The sequence below is a fragment of the Xiphophorus couchianus genome, chromosome 9 (assembly GCF_001444195.1).
Source record: "Xiphophorus couchianus chromosome 9, X_couchianus-1.0, whole genome shotgun sequence".
In the NCBI taxonomy this organism is placed as follows: Eukaryota; Metazoa; Chordata; class Actinopteri; order Cyprinodontiformes; family Poeciliidae; genus Xiphophorus; species Xiphophorus couchianus.
Window position 1 is genome coordinate 4789470 of NC_040236.1, and position 21088 is coordinate 4810557.

A 21088-nucleotide genomic window follows, 5' to 3' on the forward strand; every position below is an offset into this window, starting at 1 on the left:
AATTATTTTTGAACAACCAACTGATTTTATTTTTGTTTTATCCCAGGTTTTGTCGTCACCATTTTGACAATTAAAGGCAGGAGTTGTACAAAGTGCCGTTAATTATCAACAGCTGACGTAAACTGCTTGAGAAAAATCAATATTAGTTCAAAACACTAATAAATAATTTCAGTATGTTTTAGTTCGTTATATAAACGCACAATATAGTTTGAGTTTGTTATAATTTTCCACCATTAATTACTGTCTTTATTTATCTCAGTTAAGGAAAAATCTTTCTCAGTTTCAGATTTTGCTAGTTTCAGTTTGCTGTAATAACCTTGGTGATGACATGTGCTTTTTAGCTGTTGATTTCCCAGCCTGTTCAGATTACATCATGTGCAGCTGAAAGAGTCCCAGAAGGTTCAACGCAAGGAGAACGGAGGCATATCTGCACATCCCTGGTGACTAAATAAAGGCTTTCACCTTCACTCTGATCAAAAATTAACACAAAAATACTCCAAGATGGCGTCAAACGTCCTAATTCAACCGCCAGTCTACACCTGAACGAAACCGGTCTCTCCATCCATGGCTTTACTGATCATTTAAATAACAACTGCAGGTTTATCTCAGTGAGAAACCTGAAACCAACCGAATGCATTGAATGGGCTGGAAAAGTGTTGTGTTGCAACGGTCTGTTAAGAGCAGACAAGACGAGACAGACGGGAGGCAAAGCGATGGATCGAGGTGGCATCCAGACCAGGGAGAAACACGTAATCTCCACCAACGAGAGAGGAAAAGAATAATCCTTCATTTGTTCCTCGCCAGAGAAACTTCTGACTGTCTGAATTTTGTTAATTATAAGAATTTATTTATTTTGAACATGATAGCAGTTTAAAATAACACAATTAATAATAATTTTTGTGTTTGTTTCAACTAATCTTGTTGCAATAAACAATAAATCAATTAATCGTGTGATAAATTAAAATCAATTTTCTCTTTTTACCAAAGACTGAATGATTAAACTCTTCAGTCTGCTTTGGTCTCAACTAGCCCGTTTTTTAAAGGACAATTTTGTTTGAAGAAACTTTATAATTCATTTTATTTGTTTTTTTGGTTGGTTTGTGTATTTATTTTGAATATTTCTTCCAGTTTTAGCTTTAAATGTTTGTTAAAAATTAAAGTTTAGTCATCTTTGACTGGGTGTACTTGGATTATTATGTTATGACCTTTATATTGTAAATGGTGTCAAAAGAACAACATTATTGTTTATTGCAATACTTTCTGGGACAATTTATCGTCCAGCAAAATAATAAATGTTGCTGGATGATTGCTAATTGCTAATTTCAGCAATTATCTTTTGGGATAGTTGGAGCTCATGTAATGTTCAAATAAGATAAATATAACTTTAATTAAAATGTCCTTTTGCATATAGATTTGTGTGCTTGATATTCAAACAACAGATGAGTTAAAACTCAATCTCTATAAACGACAACAAAAAGCTTTTGTTGGTGGAGGTAGCGTGTTTCTTCCCTCTGGTATCGTGAGACTTAAAGATTTATCTGTAAAAAACAGAAGAAGCAGTCTCACCTGTCTGAACTGCTCCTCGTAGGTCCATTCTCCGTGGTCCTGCACGCCCAGGTGGCTGTGTGGAGCGTGGGGAGGCATGATGGCGACGCGGGGCTCCTGCTCCACGCTGGGCCGGACCTTCGGCAGCTGGGAGTGAGGGTGGAGATGGCGGTGGGGCAGCACCAGGATGCCCTTCCCAGGAGCCACGGCGTCGTGGCCGGTCGGCAGCCCTTCCTCTGCCAGGTCGTCGTCAAAGTCTTCGTCCATGTCGCTTTCAAAGTCTCCCTCGTCCCATTTCCGTTTGCTGGCGTGTGAGGAACAAAAAGATAGACTCAGATTTTGCAAAAGCTAATTTGTTTTTTAGGAGCCGGGCGAAATGGGTTAAAAATAAGATCTCAGAAATTTCCAGGTTTTTTTTCAGTTGAACAGAAAATATTTTTAAAATGTAACTTTTATCTCAATCACCCGTTTGTCAGTTGTACAACGGAGTGTTGTGACCAGGCTACAAGAATTTTTGTTTAATTGATATGAGCATATTATTATCAGAATAAATTCAAAAATACTTTATTAATCCCAAAGGGAAGTTAAATTTTCTTGTAATTCATTAATTTAGATTCTTCAAAGAGTTATTGAAGACGGTGATGAATAAGAATAAGAACAACAGAAATAAGAATGATGGATAAGAATGCAATTTAATAATGAGATTTATTTATGTTTTTTCCCAAATAAAAAAGCTTAGTTATTAGGATCTGACCTGAGCAGCTTGGTTTGTTTGCTTCTTTTCTTCTAAATAGAAACATTTATTGCTCAATCCTGTTATATTTGTGTGAAATATGTTTAGGTATGTATTAAATATTAAGTACCATCTGTAAAATGAAGAAACTCAACATGGGAAACCCTGTTGAAAAACAATCCAGATTTTCTAATCGATGGACTTACATCTGTTCCTCCTCGTCGGAGCCCATCATGTCCTTGTAATGCTCCTCCCCTTCGTCGTTGTCGTCGTCTCGCTCCTCCTCGCCGCCGCTGCTGCGCTTCGACATGGGGCTGTCCGACACCCTCTGCAGCCCGGCGGCGGCGGCTCGCATGGCCGCCAGCGCCGCTATCTGCGCCTGCTCGCCCTCGGGGGCGGCGCTCTCCATGGGGTCGTTGCCGGCGCGGACCTGGGCGTGCTGGGCGATGGCCTGCTGCTGTAGCTGCTGCTCCATCAGAAGCTTGGCCCTCTGCTGCCTGTGCAGGTTCTCCATGACGGCCTGCAGCTTCATCTCCGGGGAAAGCGGCACTCTGTTCAGCGGCCTTCCTCCCCCCCTCTGAACGAGCAACAACTTCGCTTCCAGTCAAGCGACGAGCGTCACACCTCTGTCCCAGAATAAAGGGCGACTACGAAGCGTACGGGTGTCAAAGCACCTTTAAGACGTCGGGGATGAACAGGAAGGAGGTCTGAGACATGCAGTCGGAGGTCTCTGAAGCCTCTCGCTTGTTTCAAAGCCGGGGGCAGAGCTGAGCTGTCGAGGCACAAGCAGTGGCAGTGGAGGTGGGGGTACAAAGCTCCGCAGACAAACTCGGTTACCTGAGGGGCAGAAAAAAGGGCAAAGTGTCAAAATGTTCCTCCACTACTTTCTGTTTAAGTCAGCAGCATGAGCAGCGGGGAAAGACGCATGATGATATCTTCCTTTCAGAAACAAAACCTCTTTCTCTGTCCTCCAGATTACAGGTGAACGGGTTTTGTGTTTTTATTGATTTAGGAGGCCATTATTGGAATAATTGTCAACTCATTTAGTATGTTAATCGATTAATTGCTAACTGGACTACACTCCAGTTAGCAACTCTGAGCAGTAATTCAGCCAAAACTACACAAAAAAGATATGCATTTTGCATTTAAGATACAAAGATTTAGCTTCAAATTCTGGTTAAGAAAATCTCATATTAAGCAGCTTTTACTACCCAATTATGAACTCATTAATCAAAAAATAAACGGCTGAGCTTTTCACACGTTGATGTTATTATTTTTAGCTGCAGACGCATCCTTTGCTACAAATAATCAAACATACTCTAAAGGACTGCTGTGTTATGCAATTTTAGGCAGTAAAATGTCTATTTTCTTATTTTAAATGGAATGAAATTATTAGTTCATTTGCATTTTTAACTGTTTCTAATATTTTATTTAAAAAAAAGGCTTAAGCGGTTAAATGAAAAATCTGCAGAATGAGATTTTCTTTCATCAGAATAAACAATATAATAATCGATTACTAACATAATCATTAGTTGCAATCATAATGGAGAAATGGAGGACTTTTATTGCGCTTGCTCCTTGTTTTGCAACCAACACATCGTATAAACCATTACAGGGAGATAAAGTTAATGGGTGACACTGCACGGTAAAAGTCCAGCACATTTCCAAGCTGCTTGATTAATCATTTTTAAAGCTCCAACCTGCAGCAGCCAAGAAAGTATTGTGTCTCAATTAACTGAAATCACAAGTTAAGACAATGTGACTGAGGAGAAAACGCTTAATTTCACACACAAAACCCAAGTTTCAAAGCAAAGTCCCTGTGACGCATACGCAGAGGCCCAGAGATAACATCTGTCATGCAACGTGTGCAGGATTACTCACACCAGAAACTGAACCGGCGAGTCGCTCACAGAGGGCCGAACGATTAAAAAAAAAAAAGAACGAGAGGAAATGAAATCACAGGAAGAAGTGTCGTTTTTCTCACCTGGTTGGACTGAATTTTTAGATAAGCTTCCAGTCAACGCAGACACAAAACTACAACCATGTCTGGGCAATATTGCCCAGACATGGTCTTTGAGGAAATAAGTTTCCTCAAAGACCTGCAGGTGAAGCCCACTCATTTTTAACTGCCGTGTTTCCCCCTCACCCCTGTTTTCGCCTGTGAGTGACACACAGTGGGGAGTTTTTCTGCAACATGTGTAGGTGGCAACAGTTCGCCAGCACACCTGCTTCAGAAAAGGTCCAGGTATGCAAAACAGCCTCTGTTCCAATCTTCTAGGAATATTCTTTTTAAAAAATCCCTATTGCTAAGCGCTTACAGCACAACCAGGCTGCGGCTAGATCAGTCGGGTACAGATAAGGGCTGCACTCAAAAGTCAACAGCACACGGGGAAATTAGATTTGAGCACAGGTGCTGGACGTGCAGGAGTACCAGTCATGACTGGAGCTGGCGGTGACTGTGCGGCACCGCTCGTTCAGCCGTGCTGACTAATAAAGGTAGACGCAGACTTTCGCAGGCAGCGATTTTATACTGAGAGCGATCAGGATTTTCACCGTTTTTCTGAGCTCACCCTGGATTTGAGAGGATATTATAAAGGTATTGTTTAGTTTGTGTTGTTATTACAAGCAGCTCTGAAGTCGATGCTTAAAATTTGTACCTAGAATCAAAAGTATTTGTATGTTTCCACATCAGAACCACAAACTTTAAGGTATTTTTCTAGATGTGATCGGTCAAATAAATGTAAAGTGAAACAGATTTTACAAATTAATATCTTAAAAGTGTGGCCTTAGAGGACATTAGTGCAATAGATTCAATTCTACTGGGGACCAAAATTGCAACATTTGTTACATTTTCATCTGGCGTGGTTCGCTTTCACACTGCACTGTCAATCAAACTGAAAGACATGTTCCCCTCCTCACCTGTGGGGGCGCTGGACCAAAAACCACTGAAGGAGACGCTGAACGCAGCTTCATTCTCCACAGAATGTAAACAAAACTGTCAGATTTTAGCAGTTGTAAGATTTCTCTTTTGTTGTTGGCAAAAGACAAGCCATTTCTCCCTCTAGCGCTAAATTGCAAGTTTGTTTAGGTTGAATTTACCCAGAATGCCCTGCGCTATTGTTCACTACCTGCTTTTGGAGCTGTTTCCGGTCCAGTTGGTGTTCATATATGCATTCAAAATGAAACAAGAGTTTCATTCGGTTCGGTTCACTTAAACCGAACCGAGACCGAGTCAGAGTTCGAGTCCACACTCAGACGTCCCAAAACGAACTGGACTTTCCAGGCAAATGAACTGGAGTTTAATTAAAGCGGATTAAGTAGAGCTGGTGTGAATGCACCCTTTATTGTGCAGTCTAAAGAAACCCATTTATAGGGAAATGACAACATTTATAGAAAGTCATAAGAAGTCCCATTTACATGATGCTAAAAACCTTGCCTTCTGGTCAGATGAGAACTGAACTGGGATTTTTGGGGTTTTTGGTGTAAAATTAACACCAAGAGAGAGAAACACCTTTATGGTTTGAGGGATGCTCATCTTCAGCAGTGGTTGACAAGACTGGGATGGAGCTGCACATCCTAAAAGTAAGATCTTAAGATGTTAGCATACTTAGGCTTAGGCCAAGTTAGCCTACTTAGTGCATGTCATTACCGCTGAAACAATTAATCGTGACGAATCAAGTATTGAAAGTATCATCAACTAATTTACCAATCGATTAATCGTTAACTGGAATATACAGGCTCAAAAAAACTAACATTTACTAAAAAAACAACATACTCAGAGCAGTAATTAAGCCAAAACTGTAAAAAAAACTATAACACTTTTTCTATTTAAGCATATAAAAATAATTTATCTATAAATATGATATGCTGAGAACGTATTTATTTATTTACTTAGGTTAAGCTTCACCTGCTTCAAATTCTATAAAAGAAAATCTTACGTTAAGCACCATTTGCTGTCCAGTTATAAGCTGGTTAATCCAAATAAATCACCAGATCAGCCCTACGCCTTATTGATGTTAAATCGAGCAGAAAGCGCTGAGCTTTTCACATGTTTATGTTAGAAGTTTCTCTTTTTTGTTTGTTTTTTGCTGCAGATGATCAGACGTACGCTAAAAGAATCCTATGTTATTGCATTTTAGGCAATAAAATGTTCGTTTATTTTAAAAAATGAATTACATTTATTCACTTCTAACATTGTATAAAAAGGTTTAAGTGGTTAAATAAAAAATCTGCAGTACTTGCCAATTCTTTTTAAATCAAATAAATAATCAGAATAATCGTTATTACTAAAATAATTAGTGAATTAGCTGCAGTCCTACATTTCACACGTTTCAATTTATTTGTAAAAAATGTTGGCATTTATCTATCTTATTTAGGCGTCTCTTTGACTTATTAGAGTCCAGTTAATGTGACAAAATGTGGCTTCTTGTCTTCGATGTTTTTGTCCCCTTTTGAGAGCTGATGCTTGCACTTCTTACAGCTGACCACATTCATGACAGGCCTTGCATAAAACATACTTGGGAGTCAGCACAGCGTCAAGGTAATACCAGTCTTCAAAGTACCACCACATTAAACCGTGCTGAGCTTACCTAAAAAGTGACCACCGCAGCACTCTTCGCACACAATAAACCCCGTCATTACAATGAGGGTATTATTTTGTCTCATGAGGGGAAGGGGGGTGATTTTCTTCCCCAAGTAGTGCGCAGCTTTTACTGGAGATACTCAGAAAATCTTCGCAACTAGACGTAGACGTCAAAGAGGAGGATAAACAGCCTCCAATTCAAGTTCTTGCCTTCTTCTAGCGACGTTATGCATCCATTCACAGGAAAATCATCTATTTTCCATATCTAATGTTTACATAGTTGTGGATACATAATGAAAGGCAACACCTCACAGACATCCTGGTGTTGTTCTCTGACAGGACGCCACTGTGATGCGGGCGTTTTTCTTTTAATAAAGACACTTGCGTGTGCCAAATGGAAAATAACTGATAGTGCAACATTAAACCAGCCTGACCTAACTGGAAGATCAACTTATATATTTACACAGTATCTGTGATCTTGTGTTTCGTAAGGAATTTAGCATATCACAGACCGCACTGGCACACCACATTATTGAATGCTTCTTCTTTCTTTATGCTGAAAATTTTTACAGAAGTCAAGCCACTTTGGGTACAGCAGCTCAAAAGAAAATGTATCAAATATTGCAAAACATATAAATCTAAATAAGTTAAACTGCTGGGATTCTTGGTAGCTCAATGAGTAAGAAGCGGTCTGCATACCTGGAGCTCACCCTTATCCTGATATCCCGGGGTCTGCTCTGCTCCTCCTTAAAAGCAGACACTGATAACGACTACTAAACCCTTCAGATGTTGCATTAAGACATGTGTTACAGACGCCTGTCTGGCCCAGTTGAGCAACAAACAATAGCTGCTAAAAGCAGACAAAAAAAAAAACCTCAAGGCGCCCAACGGTATAGCCATATATGTTTGAGGAATCTTGCGCAAGGAAAGAAGAGCTGTGAAACTTGTACGTTTCCTCAGAGGGTGAAGGAAGTGACAACCGACAGAGAAAACGCCGTGAGCCAGCCGACAGATACTCAATTTTGATTCACTGGATTCTTTCACGGGCGGCGGAGGCACAAGCGGACATCAGCAGCTGTCAGGACGAAGAATAGCGCCAGTGTAAGCGGGATTAAAGCATCTTACCTAACTGGATCTGGTTTGACTCAAAACAACTGCACTGCTCTCTGCAGCTGCAAAGCCAAACGAAGACACCCAATGATTACTCCTAACTATGCAGAAAACAAAAAAAGGGAGAGAATCATGCAGAAACATCTCTATATACATTACACATCACTCATATTTTGAATTAGTCAGTCTCAAGCGATTTGTCACGCAATCCATGTTTGTGCCAAAAGTAGTGCCGCCCGCCACTTAAGCCCTCGCTCCCCCTCCATGTTTCATGAATGTGATTTCAAAGACAGAAGTGATTACAACAAAGCTGTTGTGTTGAGCCTTCTCCGGTACAGGAGGAAGCAGAAGTGGTCTCTTTGTTTCATGCCACTGCTCATCATAAGCATCATGATTTCCTACATGCAAGATGGTGCAAATTCCATTGCGCCACCACACACGTTCTGCAAGCTTCCTGAATTTATGCTCAGATGTTTTCTGAAATGTATATTTGTGATGTGACTGACCGGAAAGCTGCTGCTGTCATCATCGTTTTTAATTCACACTAATCCAACAAGTGATGTTCTGACTGACTGACACCATTGGATGATAAACTGTGAGGCAGTTTTATTAAAAAAAAGAAAAGCTAAAGACATTCAGACTCGACTTAAACATAATTGGCTTCTTCCTCTTTGCTCTAGCGATGTGGTAGCGTGAGAAGCCTAATGCGAGTTTCCTACATATAAACTTGATGAACATTGCTTGCGGAAAACTTCGTCTCTGTCAACAAGAACAAAGGTGTTTAAATTGCACATGTTGCCCACAACATTTTCTGATGCCTTAAATACAATGCCATCTTTTCTTTGTTTTAAGATTCATTCAGCACCATGTTTCAAATAAACATGGTTTAAACTTGTTTATTCTTTTACTATAAAAACCAGGTGATGATTAGCAACAGGATTTAGGGAGTTAATGGCAGATAAGAGAACCTATCAAACTTTTACACGATTTTTTATTTGCCAGCTAAATGGATGAAAGTTTCCGTTCTTCTTGCACATTTAAACCCATGTTTTAAACCCGATAAGGCTTTTAATACCTAGTGCACAGCAGAAACGTGGGGTTATACATTGTGAGGCCTTCTTTGATCTCAGAAAATAATGAGAGGATATGAAGATAAAAGACAACTTCCTCCATGGTTTTGTTTCCACTTTGTGAAGGCATTCTAGCCATAGAAATGTGGGAAACGCTATCTCTGTTAAAAGCTCTCAGCTGGACAAGTTTGCCTCCAAATGCAGATGTAATTTTTCTTTGACCAAAGGAACAAGGAACAAATTGAGCTCCTTTTCTGTTTGCTGACATATGGCTGTTTTTTTATAGCCAACCATCTGCTTTAGTGACTGTGAGGAGCACCCTCCGTGCAAAACAACACAGCAGCAAAAAAAGAAAACCCAGTTTGAAAGAGACAGAGAGAGAGAGAGAGCCCCCGTCAGATGGCTGCATCAGATCAACACAAACACTTTCTTTCCTGTCTCATGTGCAAACCTTAACCTGCCGCTTACATTTCAAAAGAAAGAAAAATTTAAAACAAGGAATTGATGAGCTTCTCGCAATATAACAAAACTTAAATAGAGCTTCATATTATTAGAGGATAAGATAATAATATGGCATATTTAAAAAAAAATTGTTTAAACCTGCAGCATGTACATTTATAAAAAAATATTTTTTTTACATATTTGCTGAAATTGTCACTATATCATGACAGTTTGGGATAAGACTGATAATCTTTAAAAAAACAAAAAAAACAAGCTCCTCTTCCTTCTGGTGTTAACTAGAAACAACCAATCAGAGGCAGAGGGCGGGTCTTAGTGCTGCCAATCATGCTCACCACTTATTCTTCCTTCTCCACCTCGTTTTGAATGCTAAGGCTGGTTAGCATGACCACAGACGACGGTGAATAAATGGTTTTCCTGTAATTGTGAATTAACATGGCGGACACAAGGTTGATTGACAGCACTAAGACCCTCCTCCTCGCTCTGATTGGTTGTTTTTGATGCAGTGCATTTCTACAAACGGTGATAGTAGCACAGGGAAGAGATCGATTTTTTCACAGATTATCTGTCTCATGTTATACTGTCACAACTTTTAACAAATATTTAAAAGAACATGTTTTATAAAAGTTACATACTGCAGCTTTAAAGCAGAAATTAATTCCCACACCGCTGCAAAACGACAACATGCTGCAAGTTACATTAAAAATAATATTTCTTATCAATAATATTTATTATATTATTTAATTTTGATATGGTGGCTCTTTGATCAGCCTAATGTTCTGCTCAAACTTTTCACCTATCCAAGGTAATATTGCTGTACAGTGTTTTAAAAAAAAGCATACAAATGCAAAATCATGTAATGAGAACAATATATTATAGAATAATTTTAATAATAAAATTGTAATAATTTTGTAAATAGCCCACAATTTTTCCTAATTTCCCTGATTCCCTGACACTAAAATATGCTGTTTATTGGCCCCCAGTCAGTGAGACTCCATCCAGATGCAGTTTTCTAATTAAATCATCACATCAAAATTGAATTTTTCCATTTTGAGCCACATTTTGTTGCTTACATTTTCATCTCCAACAGCCTACCTGCACTCAGAGGTTTTCATGACCTCTCCTTAAGTTAGAGACCTTCCAGTTTGCCCTGATTACCGATCAGTGCACAAGCTCCCTACCTGTCATCGATTCAAGAAGTTCACGTCGCGTCTTGTTTTTAAGCAACACAAAAAGAGGAGCAATAACAGCAGTGTGTATTAATTAGACCTCAGGGCTCATTTAAGGGCCTCATTAAGAGGCTAACGGGAAAACACCTGTCGGAGAAGGTGGCAGGAGGAGGAACTGGCAAAGGAACATCGGCAGTTGGCCGAATCAAGGATAAAGTAGAAACGACAAGAGCTAATGGGTTAATCCTCTTTTTTTCTAAACCCACATTTGAGAAGTGGAAGATTGCGAGGTCTGAGCAAACAGGGCAGAGTGATAAGAACGAGAGCTAAGGGTCTAATTCCAATGAGATAAAGAGACACACACCGCCATACACACATATAGCTGCATATAAGAGCAGCTGCATGCAAAGAGCGTGGACGTCATAATCCTTGGTGTCCTGATCTTTCCACATTCTTTGTTACTCTAAGCAATACAAAACCGAAAACGCTAAGGAGAAAGTCATGCATTGCTGCCACTGGCTTTACTGTTTTCATTGCAGCTATTATTTAGCGACTCAGCTGAAGGAGGATAAAAAAAGCAGCTTCATGTTTTTTCATGCACTAAGAGAAGAACCCGTCTCGTTGCCTGGTCGAGCCGTGCGGTCTGAGAGAAGCTGGGTGAGGTCTGGGTGAGACCTGAAACTATGCATTAAAATGAAACGTCTGTTCTGGTTGACTGAAAATCACAGAGTCTGATTCTTACAGTGGTAATCCAGTGTTCAGCTTCATCTCGGGCGCCTCGGCTGTTCATGTAAATCAATGTGGGTGACACTGTAACGCTTTCCCCTGGATTTCAGCAGGTTCATTATGAGTTTCTGTGGGCAGTACTTGATCCGTCATTCTTTAAAATAAGTTGTTGTAATAATGATTTTACTACCCCTAAGCAAAAACTGACTTGTAATTATTTGCACCAACGTAGATCTGGGTGATTAAGATAATTTCTATCATTCAGTGAAGTACAGCAGACTTTTCATGGACACTTGAAACCAAATATTTACATGCAATAAATTAAAAAAAAGATACTGTTTCTGTTGCATAGTCTGAGGCCTAGTCCGTACCTGGAAAACAAAATTTTAATGCGTTTAGGCATCTAATCCACACAAAAACTCTAATTATTTATAAAGAATGCAACCAAAGTGGAGATTGGATGGGCAAAATTATTTCTACTTACCAGAAACCTGGATATTTTTTGCTTATTTTAATTGTACGCAGTTCTTTAAATGTCCTGTGAGTAAATATATTTCTCCATTTATCCATAACAACTGGAACTTTTGATATCTAGCAAGTTATTTTTGCAATTTACCGTTTAGTAAAAGAGACACCTCTCATATTAATTTCACTCCCTGCTGTGGCGGGGGTGAAAGTACCGTAATAACCCGATATTAACTTTCAGAAACCGTTGGAATTTTTCCGATAGCGCAACGTGTGGCGGAATTACGGTACTGCAAATTTGGCTGGATTGTCGCCGATCCGTTCTGTCTGGAAGAGTTAAAAAGCTTCTTGCAGTAGTTTGTTGGAGCTTTGGCCCATTTCTCCAGAGAGAGCTGGTGGAACTGAATCGGGTTTCACCTTTTTCAGCTTTTCTCACAACATTTCTATGACCCTGTGGGCTTCCTCCTCATTGAGTGGCCTCTCAGTTGATGTTCAGGATAAATTTCACTGTGATCTGCCATTCTCTTACCAAATCCATCCAGGGTCTTTGCATTTGTTCTTGTCGTTGCACCAGAAGATGTTCTCTCTTTCAGAAACATGTTCTGAATTACCATATCCAAATGCTTGCCAGAAACCCCGAATATGCTTCCTTTTTTAAAATAACCGTTGATGATGAACAAAAGAAAAATATGGAAGAGAACATTTTGTGTTTTGAAACGACTGGTACCCCTTTATACTGGTACCAGGCCAGTGTTATCAACAAACGCATCTTCTCCTTCTGGAACTGAAATATTCAATGCCTACATTTAGCTTGTTGTTTCTATCAGATCTATTAATCCTTCCAGGTTTTAAAACGTCTGTTATTTGGGTTATTTTGTAGTAGTTTTTACATTTTACTTGTGTTTTCTCATTTTAATGTTACGTGATTGTTATTGTTTCACTCTAAGGAATGGTTTACTGTTTATCTCTGTAAAACACTATTTACACTGATCTCAAAGAACATTTTCTAAATAAAGTTTAAATAACTGGTTGACTAAAGGGGCGGTATAATGGAAAATTATACTTTTTTGAGCTTTACGTTATATTATGATGTCGTTCCCTCATTGAAAGCAAACCTTCAGTGTTTTAACTCATTGTAACGAGTTTCAACAACATCTAGTTTCCCTTTGGGTTTAATAAAGTATTTTTGAATTTGAAAATTCAAGCATGTGTAAGAAAATCCTTGAAACTGAGTAAAGCTCTCCAAAGAACGATGGCAAACGGCATCATGGAGAAGCGTTGTGATGACTTACTGAAGGTGGAGGTCCTTAAAGAGACAGAGGCTAATTTTAAGGTGTGATGCAAAGACACATTTCTTATTATTTTTAATATATGCAGCATTTTCATAACTGTACATAACATAATTACTTGTTTGTTCTGTAAAATGAAACTATTTGCCTGTAAAATATAAAATACTGACTTTTAATTCACTAAATCAATTATTTTTCAGCTTTTTTAAAGGAACAGTGGTTTAATTGTAGCAGCTGGAAGAAACTCAGGAGAAAATGACATAGATTCTCCATAAGACTTATTTCTTTATATTTTTATTTTTATCTTAGAAAGGAAAATCTGGCTGAAGAACATAAGAGCACAAAAATGTTTATTTACCATCAAACAACTGAAGGGGAGCTTTAAACTAACAAATATTTCTAGTTTGAAATCATTTGTTTTGTTTTTATTTGCTACTTTTATGTCACACAGACAGAAAAAATTGATTCAGATGATTTGTTATAAAACTTCAGAGTGTGAGGAAGGAAAATAATCATCTTCCTTTACAAACACTAAAGATAGTTACTTATAAAAAATGAATGAATTGTTATAAACATGTACACTTTTTGCTTTAATTTGTAGGTTTAACCCATTAACATCCAGAGTGACAAGAATTATGAGCAAAGGAAGATTTTTGTGATCAATTCCTGCGTTTGGTATAAAAAACGTTCCAAAGATCATAGAAGCAAATCATTGCTCAGTGGTGCTGGTCTGGATTATGAATCCCTCTCTCACATTCCTTGCAGTATTACCAAGTAAGGCAGTAACACAGGCTCCATTGAGCCCCACTGCACCAACAACAAGATCATTGAGGAAGTGTCGCACAGGCTGGTCACGCATTTTCCACTGACCTCCTCCAGCCAGGCGAGGCAATACAGCAAACCAAATCTGATTAGCTCCAGCCATGCTATAAATTAAGAAGGCATATAACAAAAATAATCCAGCGATCCGCTTCTCAGCAGCCATATATATAGCAGCCGACTCACACCGGCTGAGCAACAGGGGCCAAAGTGATTTGTGCTGCCGCTGCTGACCACATTAATGGGCTGAATGCTCTAACTCTGCAGCGGTAATTACACAGAGTGCCAGATATAAGAATTTTATTCTTGTATTTCACTTGGAAAAATAAGATGGATCCTCTAATCCACATGTGTCAAACTCAAGGCCTCGGGGCCAAATCTGGCCCGCCCTTTCTGTGTGGCCCTCAAGACTCCAGATCCTAAATTTCACCAATCAGCCCATCCTGTTTTCTGTGAATGATTCAGATTCCCACATTTGTTCCGGCTAATGTACAACTGTAAGCTTTTTGCAAATTTTACTCAAAAATTATCAAAAATATTGGGATTACTGACCACTAATTCCCACCTGTAGGTGGCAGTATTTTGTACTTTTACTACACTGCTGCTTCGGCCATATTTGATGTCAAGTTATTAGTTCGTCTGTGATCGACAATTAACAAAGTCACAATTAACGTCATACATAAACGCAAATCTTGCAAAATTCCTTGAAACAATTTCAATATTTGTGATTTTAACTGCAAAAACAAATCACAAAATCAATCTCAAAATCCTGAAGGAACTGAACAAAGTGAAAAGACGTTGAATTTAAAGAAGGACTTATAAAACGCAGAGACGGGTATTTATCAGTATTTTAACAGTTTGTTAATGGGGTTTACCAGCACATTCTGGCACGACTGGCCCTTTAAGAACATTCACAATCTTGATTTAGCCCAAAAGGAAAATGAGCTTGACACCCCTGTCTAATCCAATTCAGAGAAATTAACTCTGAGTAAGATGTTAGCAAGTCTGAGCCCATAAGTGTCCACAATTAAAAGTTTGTGGATCTAGGCACAACTGGACACCTATTGACGAAGAAAAGCTGATCAACAGAAAGCTAGTTTGTCTTCTGTACATGAAAGCGCTTCTTCTTCTACCCACAGGATCAGCCATTGTCTGGATGTTCATATAGAAACAAAAAATCTCTGCTGATTCAGCTGAAAGGAGAACAATTATGTAGGCCAGCTCACTGGTGGATATTGACCTTGCCATGTTACAAATTCACACAGAGGCTTGACATGGAGAGACGAGCATTATGGGAGCAAACATAAATCTCATGTGACGACAGCTCACAGCCCATTCTTAGAGAGACCAATGCGAGTCACCAGTGCAAACCGCTGCTGTCATTATGCTGAGGTTCGGCTCAGCTCGGTGTGAGCAAGCGAAGATTCACTCTTGCTGATGTCGAATTGTTGTCCTGCCTTCCATCTTTGATTAGAAAGATATGAAAAATGATTTGCCTCCTTAACTAGGGCTGGACAATAAATCAATAACAATGTTTAGGATTGTATTCGAAACCTAATCAATTACAAATTTATTGATGGAACTTGACTTAATGTTGGGTTTTGATTGCTGATTCTATGTTGCATTGTGTTTCTGTGTTTGTAATGATGTAAAGTACTTTGAAGTGCCTTGCTGCTGAAATGTGCTATACAAATAAAATTTGATTGGTTGATTGATTGATTGAACAATGGATATTGTGATAGACAGGTGATCAATGTCAACAGAAAATACATCTGACAGAATATTCAATAATTTCTCTCAACTCTGATCCAGAACCGCACAGCATTCTGGGGGATGTAGGCAGAAGGCTTTAGCTGCTCAAAGTCTCATGGCTAACTGCAGCTAATTTACACAAGTGCTATAATAAATACTTCTACGGAGGGTATCTTTGTTTCTTTTTTCTTTTTATATGTCGTTGTAGAGAATAACAAGAAATAGACAAAAACGGTTTAACCATGTTTGCAAGACTGCTTCTGAAAAAAAAAACAAGTAAATGAATAGCCTCTGTACAATAATCAAACATGAGGAAAGACAGAATAATACATTTGTGGTTCACATGAACACATGCTGTATAATCTTGTTCAGTCTGATAACATCTTTAGTTAATCTCATAAAAGATGTGATTACTATCAAAATAAAGGTATTATTTGAGTTCACCACAGGGCACGTTTACAGTAGCTACTAGCTAACAGTCTGATGAGTCCAATGCACAATTTTCTACTTATAATCTTTGAACAAAATTTTGACAATTATTATTAATTCAGAAAATGATAACATATCTTGGAAAATAGATCCTCTTATAACAAATAGTATTTCACTTAATATAGATAAATATGTTACACTTTGTTGATGTTTAAAATATAAATCCATATTGAGTTTCCGGAACAGATCAAGGAGTGACTTTCACTCACTCACTCTTTGGTTACCTAGCAACTCACCCACTCTTTGGTTACCTAGCAACTCACTCACTCTTTGGTTGCCTAGCAACTCACTCACTCTTTGGTTGCCTAGCAACTCACCCACTCTTTGGTTACCTAGCAACTCACCCACTCTTTGGTTACCTAGCAACTCACTCACTCTTTGGTTGCCTAGCAACTCACTCACTCTTTGGTTACCTAGCAACTCACCCATTCTTTGATTACCTAGCAACAACCCATTGAGTAACCGATCCAGTAGTAGTTCAAGGTTTCACCACCATGTCTCATAATTGCTTAAAAATAAAAAAAACACGTGGATAAAACAGTACATGTTACGTCGCCAGTTTGACAGTATTTCAAATTTTTAAAAGAAAAAAAACGATTGAATAATTATCAATATCGACTAAAACTTCTGTATGGTGTTACGTTTTTCAGCCATATCGTCCAGCTCTACTCCTAATACATATTTCTCTTGTTTTAGTCAAACGCGTTTGAGGTCGTGAAGATAAAAATAATATCAGACAAAGATGACCAGACTAAAGTTTCAAAATGTTAAATTTGTAAAGAAAAAAAAAAGATACCAAAGCGGTTTGATGTAATGCAGGAAATGCCTCTCAGCTGAAGGCAACCTTGACAGCAGTAACCACTCTCCAGTGGTCTCAATTACTGGCAATGAGTCATTTACATCTTGTTGGGGGATTTTTGACCCGATCTTCTCAAAGAACAGTTTTAATTCAGCCAAATTAGAGGTTTTTCTTAAGCATGAATGGTCTGTTTCACCTTCAGGCTACAGAATTTTATGTGCATTTAAGTAGGAATGCACCAACCCAATATTAATATCTGTATCAGTTCCAACATTGACAAAAAACCCCTCTACATTTGGTTTTACATGTTTTACCAAGCTTATGAAGCCATTGGTGTATTGAACTGTGGCGTAGAGTTACCTAATAAATTAGTAATTCGGTGAGATTTAAGACGTTTTCCTGTATCGGATCAGAATCAGCCGCTACTAAATCTCAGATATCTGTATTGGTGCATCCCTACATTTAAGTTCTGACTTTGACTAGGTCACATGTTGGGTGTACATGGAGCTGTGCTTCGCTGCATAACTCAAGTGTGCTCGAGTTGGTTGGCTTTCCATCTCTTCTAGCAAGTCGTCCACAACCTGAAGCAGCAAAGCAACCGCAGACCATCCCATAACCATATCAAACTGTAATTTTACCACTTTTTCTTGCATTTCCAATTTGTGTAGTAATTCTCACAGATGTTTGCCCTGGAAATGTCCCTGTAGGGGTTACCAGACTGACAGATGTCAGTGACTTTAACCCACAACAAACATTCATCCACGAGCCTCCCGTTGCGGATCTACATCATATAAGTTGATCCGCTGTGATCAGGCGCTGTGTGTCCTTACACAGCATATTCTGTGATTAGGGAACCCCAGGGGTTTACAACTCACAGCAATCAAGTATAAGACAAGCTGAGCTCATGTTGCGATCCTCATTCTGGCTGTTCAAATCCATGCATTGCTTTAAATACAAGCAGATCATCGTCCTCAACATGTTGGTGTCTGATCAGACATTGCTGAGCAACATATTTCTCAGATCAGACGGATTCTGCAAATCATGTGGTGCGTCTGCTCACATGAACTCTTGCTGCTTCTGAAACCGTCTCCTCTTTGTAGCTTATCACCACGTAATCCAGCGTCATACCTTACAGTTCACAGCGGTTTCGGGTTTGTGATTACCTGATTCAGATTAGATTTTTGCTCCCCCCACACCCCTTCAGCCTACTTCATGTTGTCACACAGGTTCTATTTAAAAGAAAAAGATAATTTGTAAAGTACTTGTTGCATTTAATGAGGTTGTCTTTCTACGATATTTAGATGTATTTGAGAAATTTAAAAGCAAGAAGAAAGCAAAAATAATAATATCTGTCTGTTTTTCAATCTCAATTTCAAAATTGAAAGACAGAAAAGAATCAAGAAAATCATAAATAACCAAATTATTGAAACCTGATTGCATTCGTTTTGAACATTAAGTACATTCCCTGTTCAATTCTTATTTCCTGTTTAAACAAGAAACCTTTCTAAAAATAAATCATGATCTTAATGTAAATAATGACCATATCGTAATATGGATATTAATAAATTAATTACATGTTAAATTAAAATGGTGTGAGTGTGTGTGTGAATGGTTGTTTGTCCTGTATGTCTCTGTGTTGCCCTGCGACAGACTGGCGACCTGTCCAGGGTGTACCCCGCCTCTCGCCTGGAACGTAGCTGGAGATAGGCACCAGCAACCCTCCTGACACCAATAGGGACAAGGGTGAACAGAAGATGGATGGATGGATGGATAAATTAAAATGAGCCTGATTATTGGTTTTCTGATGATTAATATTTTTTGAAGAGTAATTATGTTTACAGAAACCTTGTAATCCATTTTATTAAGAGTTTGGTTGTGTGCAGTTTTCATTTAATTAAGTAATTAATTTTTTTAATTTGGCTTTTGTGTTTTATTTTGTATCTTTAAAGTATCTTCCAGTTCCAGTGTGGAGTGTTTTGTACAAAATTGAAGTTTATTTGTCTTTGTGGGGGTTAATTTATATAATTATGTAACTATAATTATATTAGTTGAAAATAGTCTCAGAGAGACAATGCAGAGTTATAAAAGTTTGTTTTTTGATAAAACTCTAACTACTTAATTGCGCTATTCAATGCTGCATCTATGCTTAATGTGGTGGTGTGAGATTTTAAGGTGAATTTCAGTAATAAAAGTTAATTTGTGGTGAAAAACGACGACTCTGGACGCAGGACTTGCATGTTGCGTCTTGCAGCGTCCGATGCGCTGCTGCTGACACTCCAGACTGTCGGTATGAAGATGATTCATCCCGTGAGGGAGAGGTGGAGTAGGGGGTTTGAACATTTGGCTGAATGCCATAAAAACTGGATCAACTTGTTAGTTTATACGGCTTTGCAATTGCGTCATTGCATTGTGATCTTCAACAATCATGTTGTTTTTGTCTTTACAGATAAGATGAACGAGTGGAAATCGTAAATAAAAGAGCTGTACGTGTCATACTTGGAGACATCCTGGATAAAGGTTGCCACTGAAGGGCAAAATGCGGGTTAAAGTTTTATGTGCAGGCACATCTATAAAAAAAATCTTTATCTGCTGACGGGGGAAATGGATCTGATTAAATTAGCTTTGACTACCGGAGGACGGCTGTCACTGCCTCCTGGCACAAATATGAGACACAAATGTTCCACGTTTGACGGACATGTCAGCATGCTGCAGCTGTGTGCTGGTATCCGGGCAGACTGCCGCTGCACCCAGGGGCAACCGCCGACCGCGTATGGAAAGCCCACACCGTGGTAGTCTGGTTCAGGAACTGCAGGGCATCCCGAAACTTCTGCAACCTTCCTCCCACCTGCGTCACAGTCAGCCTTGATGGGATTCCCCCTCGAACAAAACAGCTTAAGGTTTCCTCGCGCTTATTTCTGAATGAATAGCAGAAATCCAGCAGTATGTGTCATACAGTAAAGAAGTAGGTTTTGGCACAAGAACAACTGAAAGGCAGCCAAACCGCTTGGCCTTGACTTTCTCTATTAGCAGGACAGCTTGGGTGCTAAAAGAATGCACACATTGAATGCAGCACAATGCAAGCTGATATCTGCAGGTGGGTTGGTATTGAAATATTGTAATCCTACCACACCCAGAGGCTTTGGAAAGCAACTTAAACAGTGACAACCTAAAAGAAAACAACCTCTATAACCCCGTAAAGGATTATTCTGTAGTTTGATCATAAGAAAACAAACAGACCTGCCTATCTTGTCTCTGCATGTTTACCTGCCATTAATTCATAGCCACTAACCAGTTTAGTGGCAAACTGCCACTGACTGCAGCTCACTCAGCCGTGGTGCCCGGAGGCAAACTCAGCGCTCTATTTGCATGCTACACTTTTTGCTTCCAAACGTTTCAGCCTGCGTCTGCTGTGACAGGAAGCCGGGTGGATTTCACCCCATAAAACAACGTTTTATTGTGCAAACAGAGACCTGAATTTAACAAACATCAACACATACTTAAGACACCAGGAAGAGCTTTGACTTGTTTTGATAGGCAGGACTATTACACAATATCTCTCTGAGAAAAGGAATTAGATTTGACATCTTCCAAGAAAAGACTTGGCCAAAAGAGACAACAACACAATATCGACAAGAAAAATGAGAGGACGAATCACCATAAACCAAAGATGTAAGAAAACAGATGTGGTCAAGCAGCACCTCATGTGTCACAGAGTAACTAAAAAAAGCCCAGAAAAGAAACAGCACCAAATGAAGATCACATTCTGGGCTGCAACGGTTAAGGTAATTAGTGATGTATGAATGTTTTTTCCTGTGACAACACACAAGAAAGTCAACACTGCTCAGTAAAGTAAGTCTTTTATCTTATTTGCAAAATCTATTCCTCTTCCTCTTTTTTTTCCTGACCAATAAAATAATACCATGGATTAAAAGAAAACACAAAACGCTTGATAAAGTTTTAAAAACACCAGTTGCTAAACTATGAGCTGGTTGGAAAAACAACAACAACAAAAAAATAGTCCGAGGTGCATAATTTACTTTGAAATCTTTGTGTTAATACTGTTACAGCACACCTGTGGTTT

General features: G+C 38.9%; 1 protein-coding gene across 2 annotated transcripts in view; it reads right to left on the minus strand.

The window, feature by feature from the left end:
- arid3a (AT-rich interactive domain 3A) overlaps positions 1-21088 on the minus strand; it is a 73820-nt gene that overhangs the window by 47727 nt on the left and 5005 nt on the right. For both annotated transcript variants that reach the window (XM_028028030.1, XM_028028031.1), the window contains exons 2-3: positions 2485-3115; positions 1567-1849 (exon numbers count right to left, since the gene is read on the minus strand). In XM_028028030.1, coding sequence (XP_027883831.1) covers positions 1567-1849; positions 2485-2810 — 609 coding nt within the window. In that variant the 5' untranslated portion in view covers positions 2811-3115. The remainder of the gene's footprint in view (positions 1-1566; positions 1850-2484; positions 3116-21088) is intronic.